This window comes from Xenopus laevis, chromosome 4L (assembly GCF_017654675.1).
Source record: "Xenopus laevis strain J_2021 chromosome 4L, Xenopus_laevis_v10.1, whole genome shotgun sequence".
Taxonomy (NCBI): domain Eukaryota; kingdom Metazoa; phylum Chordata; class Amphibia; order Anura; family Pipidae; genus Xenopus; species Xenopus laevis.
The window spans coordinates 44,440,610-44,458,557 of NC_054377.1; the positions used below are offsets into that span (position 1 = coordinate 44,440,610).

At 37.9% G+C, this 17,948-nt stretch overlaps 2 protein-coding genes across 6 annotated transcripts; one reads left to right on the forward strand and one right to left on the reverse strand.

Annotated features, from left to right (window-relative positions):
• Window positions 1-647: 647 nt before the first annotated feature.
• tradd.L (TNFRSF1A-associated via death domain L homeolog) lies at window positions 648-9,030 on the reverse strand. Of its 5 annotated transcripts, none has more exons than XM_041590151.1 (5): window positions 8,839-9,030; window positions 5,422-5,553; window positions 3,377-3,657; window positions 2,550-2,745; window positions 648-1,625 (listed from the first exon to the last, which is right to left on the reverse strand). In XM_041590151.1, exons 2-5 carry the CDS (start codon window positions 5,549-5,551, stop codon window positions 1,321-1,323), a joined length of 912 nt encoding a protein of 303 aa, XP_041446085.1. In that variant the 5' UTR covers window positions 5,552-5,553; window positions 8,839-9,030; the 3' UTR covers window positions 648-1,320. The 5 variants fall into 5 exon arrangements, with proteins under 5 accessions (XP_041446085.1, XP_018113350.1, XP_018113351.1 ...); XM_018257861.2 differs by having other exon boundaries at window positions 5,422-5,560; XM_018257862.2 differs by having other exon boundaries at window positions 5,422-5,560; window positions 8,756-9,030.
• Window positions 9,031-9,174: 144 nt separating this feature from the next.
• Window positions 9,175-17,487, forward strand: pdcd2l.L (programmed cell death 2-like L homeolog). The gene is made up of 8 exons (XM_018257860.2): window positions 9,175-9,300; window positions 11,282-11,440; window positions 12,833-12,996; window positions 14,859-14,928; window positions 15,217-15,548; window positions 16,294-16,407; window positions 16,840-16,985; window positions 17,067-17,487. Exons 2-8 carry the CDS (start codon window positions 11,336-11,338, stop codon window positions 17,195-17,197), a joined length of 1,062 nt encoding a protein of 353 aa, XP_018113349.1. The 5' UTR covers window positions 9,175-9,300; window positions 11,282-11,335; the 3' UTR covers window positions 17,198-17,487.
• Window positions 17,488-17,948: the final 461 nt, after the last annotated feature.

The following is a 17,948-nucleotide window of genomic DNA, read 5'->3' on the forward strand; positions in this document are numbered from 1 at the left end:
TAAAGCAAAGACCATGCAAACGGCTGCACAACTCATATCTACTGGTAAATAAAATGTGCAGAAATCAAGACAAGGGCTTTACAAGTAACACATTTTCCTAATAGGCCATATAAACCCTAATGTTTAGTACACCTTGTTATGGTTAGTGGGTCTTTTGATCTTACAAATAAGAAAATAATGGACACTGTACTGTAGTTATGCTAAATCGTAACAGTTTACTTTCATTGTAATGTTTGTGCACAAAATTGTGTGGTCTTATGCATGGTATAATTTTCAGGAAAAAAGTATACTTAAATACCAATAATGCACCTATTGCATCAATTAGTACAGGTATAGGATCCATTATTTAGAAAGCTCCAAATTATGGGAAGGCCATCTCCAATAGACTTAACCTAATAATTCTAATTTTAAAAATGGTTTTCCTTTTTCGCTGTAATAATAAAACAGTGTGGTGTACTTGAACCTAAGTAAGATATTATTAATCTTTACGGGAGACAAAACAATCCTATTGTGTTTCATTAATGTTTAAGTTAACTTTAGCAGGTATGGTAGGTTAAGTTAAGGTGATCCAAATAACTAAAAAAAAGATAACTTATCTGGAAAGTCCCAGGTCCCAATCATTCTGGATAACAGGTCCCATATCTGAATTTGTTTAATTACATTTATTTTAAAGGTTTTCATACATTCAAATACATGTTTGTGCAAATGTGTTTGTAACTGTATTATATGTTAGAGTATTTCCTGCTATAGCTATAGCCCCGAACCAGGAGCAACTTCTCAAGAAAACTAATTGAAGGGTACAATGATTACATCTACTCTTAACAAAAAAAAAAAAAATATATATATATATACACAAGTTCTACTATTAAAAGATAATAAAGCCCTGTGGCAATACAGGTTATTGTAAATGCACACATCTGGTGTACTTCCCACAGACCACAATCTTATATAAAAACTTATGTCATAAAACCAGAACCCTGACAGGAATTGATACAGCTGTAGTAAGTCACAGACCAACCAGTACTTAGGCCTCATGAGCTCCTGGAAAGACCCTTCCAAATTCAGCAGTCCCCAACCCTGTCTGATACTTTGGATGTAGCAAATCAATTGTGGTGTGACACCTGAAAGTGCTGCTTATAATCACAACACATGTACATTACCCTCCTGTTTGTTGACGGTAGTGGAACATTTGGACTTTTTGGGAAAAAAAAAACCCTGTTCCACCTGTGGAATATAATTTTAAAAGAAATTACACATATATCCAGGAGCAACCATGTTGTTCTGCTCCACAGCCCACCCTGTAGCAATATTTTTGTTCCACTATTTAAGTCCATTTTCATTCAGAGATAACAGGTCAAGTGCTATGCTGTTCAAACCATTTTCCTCCAGAGCTTGCACAAGTCTCTGCACAGTTGCTTTCTTTCCCTCGCTGTCTTTAAAAAGGCGTAGCAACTGATATGCTTGCTCGTAGCGACCGTCCCTGTCAAATTCATATGCCAGGTTTTCAATGGCTGTGTCATTCAAAGCACGACAGGTTTTTCCTAATGACCTTCCCACAGGCTTCCAGTTCTTGCCCACTGATTTGGCAAAGTGTTGGATATGAGCAGAGGTCAAAGGTCTGTCAACTAAAAGAGTCAGTGGTATTAAAACGGTGATGTTGTAAATCGTATTTGATTTTTTTTGCAGATATTTGGAGTATAGAATGATAATTTCAGTAACTACACAAGAGGAAAAATTATTTTAGGGAGAAAATCAAACGTAACAAATTGTGATATCAGGGTTGCTTTATCCATTTGTTGCTTGTATTATTCACTGCTTAACAAATGAACATCCTAATGCCAGGAGAGCTGAAAATCAGCCTTCTGCAATACACAGGTTGAGAATCAGCCCCTAGACTGGTATTAGCATTAGCCTCATCTCCTGCCTGCACTCAATTGTGTCGGCTTGGGTGCAAGCACACACAGCTGAATTTGTAGAAGAAACGTTTGCATTCTCGTGTAAAAATTTGCTGTGTGCGCCTACAACTGGGCCCACACATTTGTTCTGGGTTCAGACAGGACGCTAATGCCAGATTTGGGGCTAATTCTCGACCTGCGTATTTCAGCAGGCAGATTTTCAGTACTGTCTGGAATTAACATTAAAAGGAAAACAAAACCCTAAAACTGAATATGGATAAAAATGCCATATTTTATATACTGAACAAATTGAACCAGCCTAAAGTTTCAGCATCTCAATAGCAGCAATGATCCAGGACTTCAAATTTGTCACAGGGAGTCCCTATATTGGAAAGTGTCTGTGACACTCACATGCTCAGTGGGCTCTGAGCAGCTGTTGAGAGGCTAAGCTTAGGGGTCGTTGCAAATTATCAAGTGGAAAGTTAGGTTGGCCTGTAATATAAGCTGATGCTACAGGGCTGATTATTACATGCGGACGCTAGTTGCACATGTGCTGCCATGTAGTAATTATCTGTATTCATTTCTAATCAGCCTTACATTTCTATTCTATTTTTCTATTTTCCTGGGTATTTTACAGTAACAGCTTAAACTCACCAAATTCCTCTCCTTGAAAATGAAAAGTGCTGCCTTCAATATGATAACTCCTATTGGAATGGAGTGAAAGTGGAAGGGAGCATTGACACGAGTTCTGTAAAGATAATTCACTATCTAGGGCAGAAGGTGAATCCAATTTAATGCTCTTTAAACGTTCATCAATCTCAGCCAATTCGTCATCCTTCTGGATAGTGGGCTGGATAAGTCAGGAAAAAGAGATGTTAAGACATTTTAAAACTGAAAATGCACCCTATGCAGTTAGTGTGACTCTGGTTTACAGATTTTGTGTTCCGTGTTGAAGCCATGCATCAAGGGAGGCAACACACAACATGAAACTGAGGCAATTGCGTGCGGGATCCACATCATTGTTGAAGTCATTTTAAAGCACATCCTATTACGAATCCTTTACTGTATGTATTAATGTTTTTGTGCCTTGGAAAATACAGCTATTTTGAGATAGTCTCATTATTTTTTGACTGTAATTAATAATAAAAGCAGTGACATTACTAAGGAGGCTCTGCAGGAACTGTACTTTGATATTTATCGGTTTATATTATTTGCAATGAAACGGTTCAAAATTTCCAAAAATAAATCTTATTGGAGCCTCCCGTACCACGATAAGGCTAAAACTATGGGTTAAATGAATTCAAAATCAAATAAAACCCAATATAAAAGCATATAATTCCAGAGAGAAATGTAAAAAAAACAAATAGTGGTCACATTCCATAAACAAGTATGGCTAATATAACTACATTACACCTCCTGCTTTGGAAACAATAACTGGCATGATGAGTAAGGTGGTACAACGGTCTCTGACAAGATATTACCTTCATTTGACTAATATATTTCAGGCACTGCTCTTCCTTCTCCAGTAAACTGTCAATTTCTCCTGTGTCAATTTTGAGCTCTGTAAAGATAGGTAGCCCCTCCACAGAAAAACAATTCTTCAATTTGTTCTGGATCTGCATCTGCACTTTGCATTCCTTATAATCCTTCAAAAATCTCTGACATGGTTCCAGGCCGCAGAATTTTAGGTACAGGATAAGCTGCTGATCACTAGAATGAATTTTAAGGATTTCGATGGAATCTCTGCAGCCTCTGGTAGATTCTGTTTAGACACGAGGCAGAAAGTCAAGCTCTAAAGCACAACCAGGTCCAAGTGAGCCAGGAATAAAATAAAGAGTGAAGTTGCACTGGATAGTGAGCCAAGGTGAAGCCACATCTAGAAATGTCTTAGCGGCTGCAAACCTCCAGTTAAAGAGAGAAACAGTAAAGAAGAGGCTGCAGGCAGGTTAAAAATAATATATTGAGTTGAAGAGGTAGAGGAAGAAATTATTCTGCAGAGGGAAGCAGAGACGCAGAGGTGCTGAAAAGCATAAAAAGAAAACTTCAGTGTAACGTGTACTCATTGGATAAGCCATTGATTGATAACTTCAATCTGGGGTTAAAACCATACTGTATTATTGCACTGATGTACTAAGTAAGAGACCCCAGACAGAGTTGGGACCAAAACATTAAAGGGGTTGTTCATCTTCAAAACACTTTTTTTCAATTCAGTTGTTTTTAGATTGTTGCCCAGAAATAATGACTTTTCAATTACTTTCCATTATTTATTTTTTTACTGTTTATTTTTTAAAGTTTAATGTCCCTGTCTCTGGTGTTTGGCACCTCAGTAATTCAGGTGCAGACTCTGAACTGTTACAATTTTGCAACATTTAGTTGATACATTTCTCAGCAGTATCCGCAGAATATTCGCAACTACTGTATCAATTCTACCAGGTGCCTTTAATGACACTCAGGAATTCTGCTCAGCAGGGACAAAGATAAGAAATGTATAAATTAAATGTATCAATTTCGAACAGTTTACAGGGTCGGCGACCCCCCTCCCAGAGCTGCTTTAGAAGGTAAAAAATTACACTTTACATTTCAATATTAGAAAAACTGTCAGACATAGAAAATAGAAAGTAATTGGAAGTTATTTCTGGTGAACTGTCTGAAAACAACTAGTTGTTTAAAGGTGAACAACCCCTTTAAAAATGTACCCTCTCTCTCTGGAATAGGGTTTAAAGTAAAGGCTTTAAAAGAAAATAATAGAAAAAAGAATTCCAAATGATGCCTATATCACTCTTCAGATGAAAGAGGGACAGGAACCACATTTTCATAACATAAACATGTAAAAGTGAAGATAAAAAGCAAATAAGTCCACTGAGTTAAGCAGTAAGCCTTTATTCACTCTATAAATGGTGTCTGTCTTAAAAAAAATCTAAAATATTAAAATTTGGAAGCTTGTGAAAAAAATGAATTTAGACTACAAAAGTAGTAAAATAAATACTTTCACATTTTAAAAACGATTTACACAAGATAGGTGTCGGAAGTTCTGCAGAAGAAACAGCAACATCAACAAAAAGCATGTAGGTTTAGCTCCTATATGTGAGAAAAAGCAAAATATTTAAGTTGACCAATAACTGCTGCATGTATGGGACTTTTCAGTAAGCACTTTGCCAGCCTATCTTGGCATTAAATTGTCTATGAAGACAGAAAATATTGTTTTCGGACACCTTGCTGTATCGCTGCACGCAATACTAGCAAACTAGTGAAGCTGCAACTCAAAACTGCTGTTTTGATTGCTTGGGATCACTGGTCAACAGATGACAATACATGCCTGTATCAAATCACTGGTGCAATATAAAAACCTGACCAATAACAATATGACTGATTAATGGGCCAGTTTCATCCATTTGGGTCCACACATTCTATAGGTTATGTGCAGATTGCTGCAAGCGCCTAAAGGTAAATAAACGGCAGATATGCTTAAAAAGTCTGAAAGTTTGGAACCTAAGAAAATAGAATAAGAATTTCAGGAAATGCTTACCCGATATTGCACTCCTTAGTGCTTCATAGATCAGTGCCTTCTGGTGTGTATATTTACCAGGAAGGGGAACCGTGTCTGACTTAATATAGAGGTACACGCTTCCAACCCACATACTAGGTCCAGCTGCCATATCTAGATCCTGAAAACACACAATGTTTTATATTTATTTTAATGTAATCCAGCAAAACTACTAATGCAATATGCTCATGATGCATTATATAGTTTGGTTGTTTCTATATCCTGCAACAATGACAGACTTTTTAATGACAACATTTCACAATACTGGGAAATACAGACAGAAAAGCACACAAAAGGACAAAAGTATTTGTTGAACTACATGTGAAACAACTTTTCCTACTCGTACAGGGAGAAGCTACCAACAATGACTTGAGACTTGCCATTCTAGTTTAAGATACATTTGGAGATGGGCATATTGGGGATGTGGGAGATGGGCATATTGGGGATGTGGGAGAAGTATGTATGTTTAGTTGTAGGCTGGCACAAACCAGACCTCACTCCAAAACGTCATGCAAATAATAAAGTAGTTATATTCAACAAAAAACAAACATCTCAAGGGATAGCCTTACGCGTTTTGTGCCTTGTGGGAGAGGAGTCCTGACTAGTACTAGTTGCTACAAATAGTACCTACTACCTTTTGTGTGCAGCACTAGATGGTGGAGTACTGAATGTATACAAGTGGTAGTAGCAAGTTTTTCATAACTGGTAGAAAAGTTTTTGTCACCAACATGTATATTGTTCATACATTTATTAAAAGGTCTGTATGGCATGAAGGCAAATAAAGGTTACTTCTGTTTCTAACTTGATAAAGCAAGCAGATGTAAACTATGTGCACTATGCATCCATAAATTCTAATACTGACACCCTTATATGCCAAAAACATAAATGTAGGACGCTACATATGAGCTCGGTAGGCTTTATTCACTTGATTATGCCCTCTGGCACTCACCAGGGTCCCCTGTCTTTTCCAATGGTCAAACTCCACAGAATGTTTATTTCCCATAAATCAAGATCTAGGCTATAATAAATATACAGATACTGAGTGTGAAAGCGGCTTTGCTCTCCGAAATGCATATGATTATTCAACAGAACCTGATTTTACATTTTGAGAACATCATTTAGAACTTCTGCAAAATATAACTCTCTTTTCGTAAAGAAACATGGGTGCAATTACAGACCCTCAGTGGAAGTACCTAGTTGGGTATTAATGAACTATAGACAAAAAATAATACAATTGTACATTGGAGGGCATAATAAATACATTACTGTAAACTGAAGTACAAATATACAGAATACATTTTTTCCCATTTATAGTTGGTACATTCCTCTATACCTTTTGGTCTTGCCCTACCCAAACATTCCCTCCCTCCTAGAACCAAACATTGAATAAAAACATTGGCAACAAACAAAACATTTTTTCTTGAACAATAGAAGAATGCAAGCATTGATTTGACTTTATTTCTGAATAATCTGTAGGAGCTGGTCTCTCCTAAGCAATTGTTTAGTGTAAAAATGTCACCGTTAGTCCTGTGTGGTATAAATGTTGTCAAAAAATGTTCCCCGTCTGTTAGGTGATCTTTATTGTCTCTTCTGAAATTACCTAGAAGATTATAATAGATGATCATCATCATCATCATTTATTTATAAAGTGCCAACAAGTTATGCAGTGCTTTATGCCAAAAAGGTACAATTTCAAATATCTGGACTAACGGTTTACTTTGTAGTTGCCAATTACTTGTATTTTTAATTTGGCAGACATGTTTCCAAAACCTGAAATTTGAGAGGGTGGGTGCTAAATAAAGCAGCAGGCTGAAGAACCACTTGTTGCAGGCCTCTCCTATTCATATTTCAGTCTCTTATTCAAATCAATGAATGGTTGCTATGTCATTTGGACCCTAGCAACCAGACAGCTGAAATTGCAAACGAAATTAAAAGATGCACAACCCCTTTAAACAAACTGCAATTGAATGAATACTATCCCTAATGTTTGAATGTAATACATTAGAATGTGGGTCTCTTTTAGCAGTTTTTTATTAGAAGAGATATTTCCTTTTTCTACCTGAAGAAGGTAGGACTGTGTTTTCAGTCTGGAACTAGCAATCCAAAGCAGGACTGGGAATATATTCCTTTATATGATAGTCTTGCTTTATAATACACAAAAGTCATGACTACATTGTAAATGATATCCTTATAATACACAAAAGCTATGAATATCTTGTAAATTATATCCTTAAAAACATTTGAGTTCTGATGTCATCAGTTATAAACAGCGAGTTCTGATGTAATTTCTGTCACATGACTCACGGAAACGTGTGTATTATAAAAAAAGTTCCCCCAGTTGCAAAATATGAGGATATTAGTAGTCACCTCAGAGTTACATGACCTGTATAAAAACACTCGGCCTTCGGCCTCATGTTTTTATATGGTCATGAAACTCCTCGGTAACTTATAATATCCTTATATTTTACAAGAGGGGGTACTTTATTCACTATTATAATACACAAATGCCATGAATATATTGTAAATTATATCCTTATAAACAGTGCGTTCTGATGTCATCAGTTATAAACTGTGAGTTCTGATGTAATTTCTGTCACATGACTCACGGAAACGTGTGTATTATAAAAAAAGTTCCCCCAGTTGCAAAATATGAGGATATTAGTAGTCACCTCAGAGTTACATGACCTGTATAAAAACACTCGGCCTTCGGCCTCATGTTTTTATATGGTCATGAAACTCCTCGGTAACTTATAATATCCTTATATTTTACAAGAGGGGGTACTTTATTCACTATTATAATACACAAATGCCATGAATATATTGTAAATTATATCCTTATAAACAGTGCGTTCTGATGTCATCAGTTATAAACTGTGAGTTCTGATGTCATTTCTGTCACATGACTCACTGAAACTCGTGTATTATAATAAATAAAGCAAAATATGAGGATATTAGAAGTTACCTCAGAGTTCCATGACCTGTATAAAAACACTCGGCCTTGGACTAAGGCCTTGTGTTTTTATATGGTGAAGCTCCGAGATAACTTCTAAGATCTAAGATATAGTTTATTCACTATATAATACACAAAAGCCATTAATATCTTGTAAATGATATCCTTATAAACGGTGAGTAGTGATGTCATCAGTTATAGACGGTGATTAGTGATGTCACTTCTGTCACATGACTCACTAAAACTTGTGAATTATGATAAATAAAGTACCCCTTGTTGGGAAATATGAGGATATTAGAAGTAACCTCGGAGTTCCATGACCTGTATACACACTCACACTTACTCACTCACTGACAATGTTCTTACCCCTGGCGAGCAGACTGCTTTACAAGACACTTCGCCACCTGGTAACCAGCAGCGAGCCCCCCAAACAAGCGAGGGAATGTTACCTGACAGCAGTTCCTTGCGCAGAGATACTCCTTCCGGCACTGCGCAATTCCTTTCACCTACAAGCTGAGCCGCCCCATTAACCCATGCAATGCCATCAACTAGGGCAGGAAGTGAAGGACCAAGGCTTTATACACCACCGTACTCGGGACATAATAAATGCATTTTGTTTACCACAGGCATTAGCTGCGAAAATGTCTATTACTTCCCTAACTCGTTTTGAACAGCAGTGTTTAACCCGCTTTATTACACACGCTAGTCAAATGATGGCCCTTTTCCGATTGGACGAGCTTCTGTCAGTGAAATAATTATCTGTGTGGCTGTTGGTCAGAGAAGCGCCAATCATGAATGGGTTAGGTTGCACACACACACACTACAGCTTTTATTATGGCCGGCTGTACAGAGCACGTGTTTGGGGAGCAGCAGCACGTCTGACTTCCCCTTGCGCAGGAAATAAAACTCAGGTAACAAGAATGCTGGGAATATTAGGTTATTTGTGTGCCATTGTGCGGTGCTTAAGCTCAGGAACATGGATCTGTAGCTCTACCACTGGCCGCTGAAAAGTGTTTGAAAACCTTGTTTAGGACACATTTAATAAAATGCTTGAGTGTTTGCCTGTAACTGGCTCTTGAATAGCTCAGCCTGTCCTAGTCAGGCATTAGAATAGTGAACAACTGGAAGTGATCAAGAGATGGTGTATTATTCCCTGATAACTGTACTAATGATTGATTAGTTGGCACTGGAATACTGTACTGGAAAAACTTTCCCTATTCTGTACTGTATTGCCTGTGAGTTGTATGCAGGGCCGCCATCATAAAAATGATGGCTGATCCCAATGTTATTAATAGGGAAAAAAGATAAATATACAGGAAGGCTGATTTTTTTTGCAGAAAAGGTGGCAACCCTACTCCTGTACTGGGCCTAAAGGGACATCGCCTGGGCCGTGCCGCCTCTTTCGAAGTGCCGAACAGCCGTAGCCACAAAACGAGCCGAAGTTGAAGTCCTGAAGCTGCGAAAAGACCTGAAGCCACAAAAAGCCCCGAAGTTTAAGTCCTGAAGCTGCGAAAAGACCCAAAGTCACGAAAGGAGCCAGAATTTAAGCCCTGAAGCCACGAGTCTAGTTACATAGACCCCTGACACCAATGTTTTTTTTTAAAAAAAATATATTCTCTGGGACCCAAATGTTTTCTTTAACTTGTAAAAGGGACACTGGCGCCAATGTTTTTTTAAAAAAGAAAACTTTTATGGGAGGCCCTGGCACCAATGCTTTTTTTTTTTTTAACTTATAGGGGGGCCTTGACCACCATTTAAAATAAATAAAAAAAAAACGTATAGGAGGCCCTGGTACCAATGTTTTTTTTTTTTAACTTATAGGGGGGCCTTGGCCACCATTTAAAAAAAAAAAAAATTATGGGGTGCCCTGGTGCCACAGTTTTTTTTAAATTATAGGGGGCCCTGACCATCAATGGCTTTTTATAACTTGTGTTTGGGGGGGGGTTTACCGTTTTTAGCACTGATGTCTGTGTGGTCATTTAACTGTGGTGTGGGTGGGAGATCTGGGGTGGGCGGGGCCCCAAAAATTTTGTTCTACAGACCCCGTGATTTCTAATGGCAGCCCTGCATGTATGCTGTTTTCCCTATCTCTCAGCTTGTTTCATTTTAAAACTTGCCCCACTGGTCCAATGAGATTACAGCCTAATTCCTCATGCCATGTCTTGACGAGGCTCCTGTTTGGAAGCCAGTAATACTTCTTTACCAACTCGCATTCAAAGTACCCTTCGACCTGGGTTTTCTAGACGTGCCCCTGTTTTTTTTTTGTTTTTTTTTTACATGTTCTGATAAATGTAAACTACTGCCATGTCTAAACTGGAGGTAATTCCTGGGTTCCTTTGTATTTATAAATGCACTTGCACATACTTCATCAGAACAGGCTGAACAAGTACTTTGGTCTGGCCTATAGATGACACTAATGGTGAAAGAATATAGTTATTCATTCCATAGCGGCCATAGAGGGTAACTGCTAGGGATGGGCGAATTTGAACCGTTTAGTTTCGCCAAAAATTTCCCACCGGCTAAATGTCGTCGACGCCCATTAAAGTCTATGGGCATCAAAAAAATATGGTCACGCGTCAAAATTGTTTTGACGCGCGTTTTTTTTTTTTTGACGAACGACGCCATACAAGTCTATGGGCGTCATTTTTGCGGCAAAACAAGGCGAAAAAATTCGTCCATCCCTAGTAACTGCATATTTTTCACTTGCAAAATATCCTTCATAAAGGGAACCTAAATGGAGTGCACAGTGTTCTGAAAGAAATTTGTTTGCAAAGAAGATGTGCAGATTCTTGCACATGAACAAAGGAATTTGAATTGTTGCAAAAAAAATCAATGAAATCTAATGGTAATATGTGAGTATCGTTGTAAGTGTCTTGTGATGTTTTTCTGTAGGTTCCACTAGCAATTTTGAGAAGAGTATTGGACTAGACACAGCCTATTCATGATATGGCGCAGGCTTCTCCTGCACAGCGTGTTCTTCTGGGATTTAAGGATGCGGTCATAGAAAGTGAAACCTCTTCATGGGACGCAAGCAAAATAGGTGGTCTGCCAGTGAGTACAAGGAGAAAATAATTGAGTGTGCCGACAATATTGCTGTATGTAAGAACCACAATATGTTTCAATGACATTATGCCAACTTGGAGTAAGAAGCAAATTTGCCTCTGGTATAAGGGCAAATAATACCCAAATGTCTCATTTCTACCTACAAATGTTTGTTAAAGGACATTAAGTTTAAAAACAATGTTCATTACATATTATAGTCCATATTGCTAGATCAAGTACAAGTATAGAATCCATTATCTGGAAACCCATTAACCAAAAAGCTCCAAATTATGGAAAGTCCCTCTCCCATAGACTCAATTTTATCCAAATAATTAGGGATGCACCGAATCCAGGATTCTGCCTTTTTCAGCAGGATTTGGATTCGGCTGAATCCTTCTGCCTTGGCGAACCTAATCTGCATATGCAAATTAGGGACGGGGAGGGAAATCACGTGACTTTTTGTCACAAAACAAGGAAGTAAAAAATGTTTTCCCCTTCCCACCCACTAATTTGCATATGCAAATTAGGATTTGGTTCAGTATTCGGCCGAATCTTTCGCGAAGGATTTGGGGGTTCGGTCGAATCCAAAATAGGGGATTCGGTGCATCCCTAAAAATAATAAAAAATTTTTAAAATAATTTTTCTCTTTAATAATAAAACAGTACCTTGTACTTGATCCAAACTAAGATGTAATTCATCTTTATTGGAAGCAAAAACCAGCCTATTGGGTTTATTTAACGTTTAAATGATTTTCTAGTAGACTTAAGGTATGAAGATCCAAGTTACGGAAAGATCCATTATCAGGAAAACTCCAGGTGCAGAGCATTTTGTATAACAAGTCCCTTACCCTCTACTTGCAAATTACTTTCAGACCATTTGCGTCTGATGAGATTTGTATTCCGAGGAATCAAAAGTTCCAAAAAAGTGCTTTCTGAAAAACATGCATCCATGACTCCTTCTCCAAGAATGAAATCATTTTTTCAAATGGAACTCAATTGGTAATTCATTTTAGGGCCATGTCTGAAGAGGCAGTTTCTCCACTAGTGTATCTCTTTATCTACCTTCTGCCCCAATATCACTTTGCACTGACAGACACTTTATTGGCCTGTTAGTTCACAGAAATGGATGTCTGGTTAAAATGCATACTTCCAATGTCATACCAATTATTGTCGTCCAATTATACATGTGCATATAAATGTGCATTAGTAAGGCCTTCTTGAAAGAAATATATTTTTATGTACTTATGCTTTGGAGTGAGACACTTAACAGTTTTAAAAACCTTTATTAAATATTTTGAAAGGAAAACTCCCATTGTTCCCCCCAGATACTCTAATTTCTACCAGAATTTTCTTTAACTTGCAGTAGTGCATAATACTTAAGCTTTATTGATATGTTTGACAGGATGCCCTCCCTGCTGTGACAAAACTATTACCATCATGTGGTCTGTGTTCTGCAGTCCTTTGCCATGTTGTCCAGGTATACTGCCCCATGGAAGGATCACCATTCCACCGTGTTATTAATGTGTTTGCTTGTTCCAGAAAGCCATGTTGGGGAAAACATGAGAGGTAAGTATTTGCTGTTTATACACAAAACGAACTGGTAAACAACACTTTGAAACCCTTGATATAAAATTGCTTTACATTAATTATTTTTTCTATAGTTTCCAAGACAACTATTGTCTTGGAATTTTGAAAGGCTAATATAATGAATTTTTAACACCACCACCATATTCTGGCATTTGATGATGCTCATATTGCAATATATTGCTCGCCAAACCTTTCTAGATTATGGCACATACAGGGAGCATAGGCAGGCTGAGTATGGCACACAGAGGGAGCATAGTGCAGGCTTAGTATGTCACACAGAGGAAGCATAGGGCAGGCTGAGTATGTCACACAGAGGGAGCATAGGGCAGGCTGAGTATGGCACACAGAGGGAGCATAGGGCAGGCTGAGTATGGCACACAGAGGGAGCATAGGGCAGGCAGAGTTTGGCACACACAGGGAGCATAGGGAAGGCAGAATACGGCAGGAGACACGGAAGCCTATCAGGACCAATCAAAGATGAACAGTTTATACTGGGCTACATACAGTGACATGATGCTGTTGCCCCTCCAACAGTTTATATAAATTGTGAACAATGTGGCACTTTCAGTCTGGGTATGAGGTGAAAACAGTACAGGGTTTTAGAGGCGTGAACAATAGAGGTTTTACAGATGTGAACAATAAAAGGGATTACAGCTGTGATCAATGCACGAGTTTAGAGTTTGAATTTGAGTTGTAAACAATGCAGGAGCCAGTTAATTTCAGTACTCCTTCCTTTTAAATTAGCAGTAGCATTTGTATTGAAATTCCACAGTTTATGGCCTTGTTTTGTTCCAAAAGATTGGCATATTGCTATAATACGATTATCATTGCCAAAGCCAAAAAATATATCTTTGCTACATAAAAAAAATATTACGAAAAAAAGTCTAAAGTTATCAGGTATTTTTCACTTACCATTCATTCAGTGGGAAGCAGTGACAGGTGATAAATGGGTTATTGACTCAGACTCCATGTCTGCCTTAACCCTTATAGTTACTGGGTTTGCCACATATTTTTTGTTGGGGGGGTGGCATATCTCTGTTGCCTATTAATAACATTTGATTCAAGTGCCATTTTTAGTGGCCAAGCCGTAAAAATACTAGGCAGGTGGCAAACTTAATGGTAGCCAAGATATATTGCCTCGATCTAATGCACTAGGAACATGTTTCCATGTAACTCATGAATTGCCTCATTGAGCATAATTGGGCACAAAGAAGCAGATCCCTTTGGATGTGATGAGCTGATGTTGTGGTTATAAAGAATCCAATGGGATTGGTATTTTTCTATATAGTTTCCACTGGAGCAATGTATATAACTCTTTCCAATGCATACAAGAAGCCCATGTTTGCCCATAGCAAGTCCACCATGCACTAGGATTTGCACAGTTTCAAACCTGTCAGATATTTCTAGCATGTTTGTGTGGCCATATTCTTTGCTATATGGCAGTTTTTTGTATTAAAGGAACCTATTGCCACACCAATGGTTCCATAGTTTTCTGTGAAAACTGCCATCATGTCTCTGTCAATGTCATAGCTATAGTTGCCAGGACTAATCTTTCAGTGACAACTATGGAAGTAGCAATTATGTCAATAGTTACCATGACACCTATTCTCATTGCCATTAACTGAACTGAGATGTCATCTCTAAGTCTTATGATGTTCTTTGCACCATTTTGCTCGGGGAAACACATGCACAAACTGATGGTATGGCAAGCATTCACTTTTTCATTACATTGCTGGTAGAAAAAAAGCCTGGTCAACCCATGATATGAGGCCATTACCTTAATAAAGTAACAGAATACTATATCTGTCGTGATTTTGTGCATGTTTTTTTTTTCTATTTAGTTGGGTGGCATTGAGATCCCAGAGTCTTGAAGGTAACTCCTTACAAATTAAAGAAACCACCATTCCACAGGTACTTTTGATAGGTACTTTGTTGTTCTTTACATGTTGGGTTGGGGGCATCTACTGGTTTTCATTAAATGATCAATTCTCTTTCTGCGTATGGGATGATCTATTCCTGCTTTTGCTCCTAATAATGCAAAGGGAGTTTATGACTGAAATTAGAGCAGTTGCCTGATTTGGAAATGATTGATTAAGTCAAATGGAATTTGGGATGTATCTATCTATCCATCATTCTTTCTCTCCATCTCTTCCTCTACCTCCCTCAACAGTACACATATCTTGTTATCTGTCCTTGCAGAAGGATAATGCCGCTCCTACTGATTGGTGTGAAGATGCAGATAATTGGGGGTTAGAAGATGAGGAGCCTATAGTTCAAATTTCACCATCAACGGCTAATTTCCAGACTACAAACAGCACTGCAGCACCTACAGACTTCTCGTTCCAGCTTGAACAACTTACCTTGTCTGATAGACTGGATGATTCTCCGGCAGCTGAAACTGTGTTTCCCTCTTATTATATTGCTGTAGCTGAAGAGGAGGAGTGCATGTGGGAAGGTGATCTGAATCATGCTCAAAGACTTCTGAAAGAGTATGAGCAAAGAGAGGGGCACCTATCAGATGAACCAGAAAGGTATGAGCATCCAGTATAGCTGACACTATTTCTTAAAACAAAAATATCACAACAAAGGAATTTCAGTGTAGAGTTTATTTGGAAAATGACACCTCAAAAAAAAAATATTTGCAAAGCAGTTTCAACATCAGTTAAATACTGGCGGTGTGTCAAAATCATATTTATATTATATATTTTGCCCTGTTACTACAACTAATAAGGATGCATCCTGGATTCGGTTCAGGATTCACCTTTTTTCAGAAGAATTCAGATTCAGCTGAATGTAAGTACCTGGCCGAGCCAAATCCAAGTGCCTGGACTTACAGAACCCTAAAAATCATGTGACTTTTCTTCACACAAACAAGGAAAATGTTTAACTGTGCACGCAGTTCTTTTTATCCCTTCCTTGTCTTAATTTTTCATTCAGGATTCAGACAAATCCCAAAATTAGTGGATTCACAAACTATATCCTGTGAAAAAAATTGGACTAATTACTGAGCCATTTGTAACACATTTTCACATGTTAAATATTAATGACATATAACTTTAAGAACCAGCGTTTGTGAGCTCTATTGAGGGGCTCACTTCTAAGGTCAATTTCAGAACCCCATAGTATCTTTTAAAAGGGCTCTTTGCAGCCCCATGCAAATCACTAGGTCTGCACTATTTGAAGCTAGCTGTATATATTTGAATATTAAATGTATTCAGGAAGCTCTCCATCCAACCTTATACCTCTCTAACATTAACTTCACATTTTTTCCTGCAGCTGTACTGGGAAAGGAGAAACTGAAAAGTATGAGAAGGGTGGCTTGAGGAACAGTGATCATATATTCTACAAGTTTCTGAAGAAGATCTCCTCATGCAGACAGCAGATTCTCAGGTAACGCCAAACCTATATTTGAAACAGTATTTACTGGAGGGGGGGCGGCAGTACTTCTATACAAGAATGTATAAATTACCATTTCTGATGGGTAACCTTTCTCCCCTGGGGAATCATAATCTTCCAGGACAGTGAAGGAAATCACAGGAACATCTGGAGAGGTGGTTAATGCTGTTTTTAGTAAAGCTAAGCATTCTATATTACGGATCCCATAACCGTAGTCATTTTTGTCCTGCTGTGTGCAGGTTCATGACAACATTTGGGGCAGAGGACAGACAAGCTGAAAAAGCACCTGGGAGATTAGCCTGTACATTTTGGGTACCTGTGGGCCTGTGAATTAAAGTAAAGCCAGATGACATTTTCAAAGAAATGTCTTGCAACTTTTTAATCCCATATCTTGAAATGTTTTTTTTATATTGTTTTCTCTTTCAGATATTCTTGGAATGGTTCCCCTCTTTACATAAGCCCCCCAGGCATTGCCTCAAATCCCCCACCATGTAAACAGTGTGGGGGCCGCAGAGTGTTTGAGTTCCAACTGATGCCAGCTCTTGTTAGTCTGCTTCAAGATGCTGGAACGGGTAAATGATTTTTGTTTAGAGACCTATTCACTTTTTGGGTATGTATATTAGAAATTTGACATGTGACTGTTTATGTTTTAGATGTATTGTTGGAGTTTGGAACAGTCCTTGTTTTCACTTGTGAGAGGAACTGCTGGAAGGCTGATGATAGGACACCAGTCCAAGAATTCTGTGTTGTGCAGGAAGATCCAGACCAAAAGTATTTTAAGTAGAATGGCATCCTTTGCATCAGTTTACCATGGTCCGATACAACAACCTGAACATTTATTATGGGATTCATGATACGATCATACTCACAGGACGGATCTTTCTGAAAAACAGTGCAGCAATAAAATTAGTGAATGCTAAAGAAAGAATTTTGTGCCATGCACATATAGGCAGATTGTATGCATTTTTTCCTACTTTCTCCTTTAAATAAAGTCCACTAACACTGAAGCCAGCATGAGCTCACTTGTACCAAAGACTGTAATGCATTAATCAAGAATAAATATATCTTAACCAACTATGCTATACATGCGTATTGTGACAGGAAATAGCTGTTTGTCTTGGCTGTAGCCACTGATCTGCAAGAATGAGATCTTGTATTTCGCAGTGTGGGAGTATAGTACTAATGAAAGGAACAGTAACAACAACAAACTTGTGTTTTAAAGTAATTCAAATATAATGTATTCTTGCCCTGCACTTGCCAAAAGTCATGTGTTTGCTTTTGAAAGACTACTACAGTTTATATAAAAAAGCTGCTGTGTAGCCATGGGGGCAGCCGTTAAAGCTGAAAAAGCACAGATTTATCATTGGAATCATTTATTATTATCTAAGCAGCTTTTCAATTCATCTTCATTATTTATTTTTTATAGTTTTTGAATGATTTGCCTTTTACTTCTGACTCTTTCCAGCTTTCAAAAGAGTGTCACTGACCCATTTGAAAACAAATGCTCTGTAAGGCTACAAATGTATTGTTGTTGT

Bases quoted from the DNA above. Each gene is read 5' to 3' on its own strand.
- pdcd2l.L (XM_018257860.2), top strand. From the start codon at position 11,336: ATGGCGCAGGCTTCTCCTGCACAGCGTGTTCTTCTGGGATTTAAGGAT. The intron at 12,997-14,858 runs GTAAGTATTTGC...TTTTCTATTTAG, and splicing joins TGTTGGGGAAAACATGAGAG to TTGGGTGGCATTGAGATCCC. The intron at 16,408-16,839 runs GTAACGCCAAAC...TTTCTCTTTCAG, and splicing joins TGCAGACAGCAGATTCTCAG to ATATTCTTGGAATGGTTCCC.
- tradd.L (XM_041590151.1), bottom strand. From the start codon at position 5,551: ATGGCAGCTGGACCTAGTATGTGGGTTGGAAGCGTGTACCTCTATATT. The intron at 3,658-5,421 runs GTAAGCATTTCC...GTGTCTAAACAG, and splicing joins ACTAAGGAGTGCAATATCGG to AATCTACCAGAGGCTGCAGA. The intron at 1,626-2,549 runs GTGAGTTTAAGC...TGACTCTTTTAG, and splicing joins TTTTCAAGGAGAGGAATTTG to TTGACAGACCTTTGACCTCT.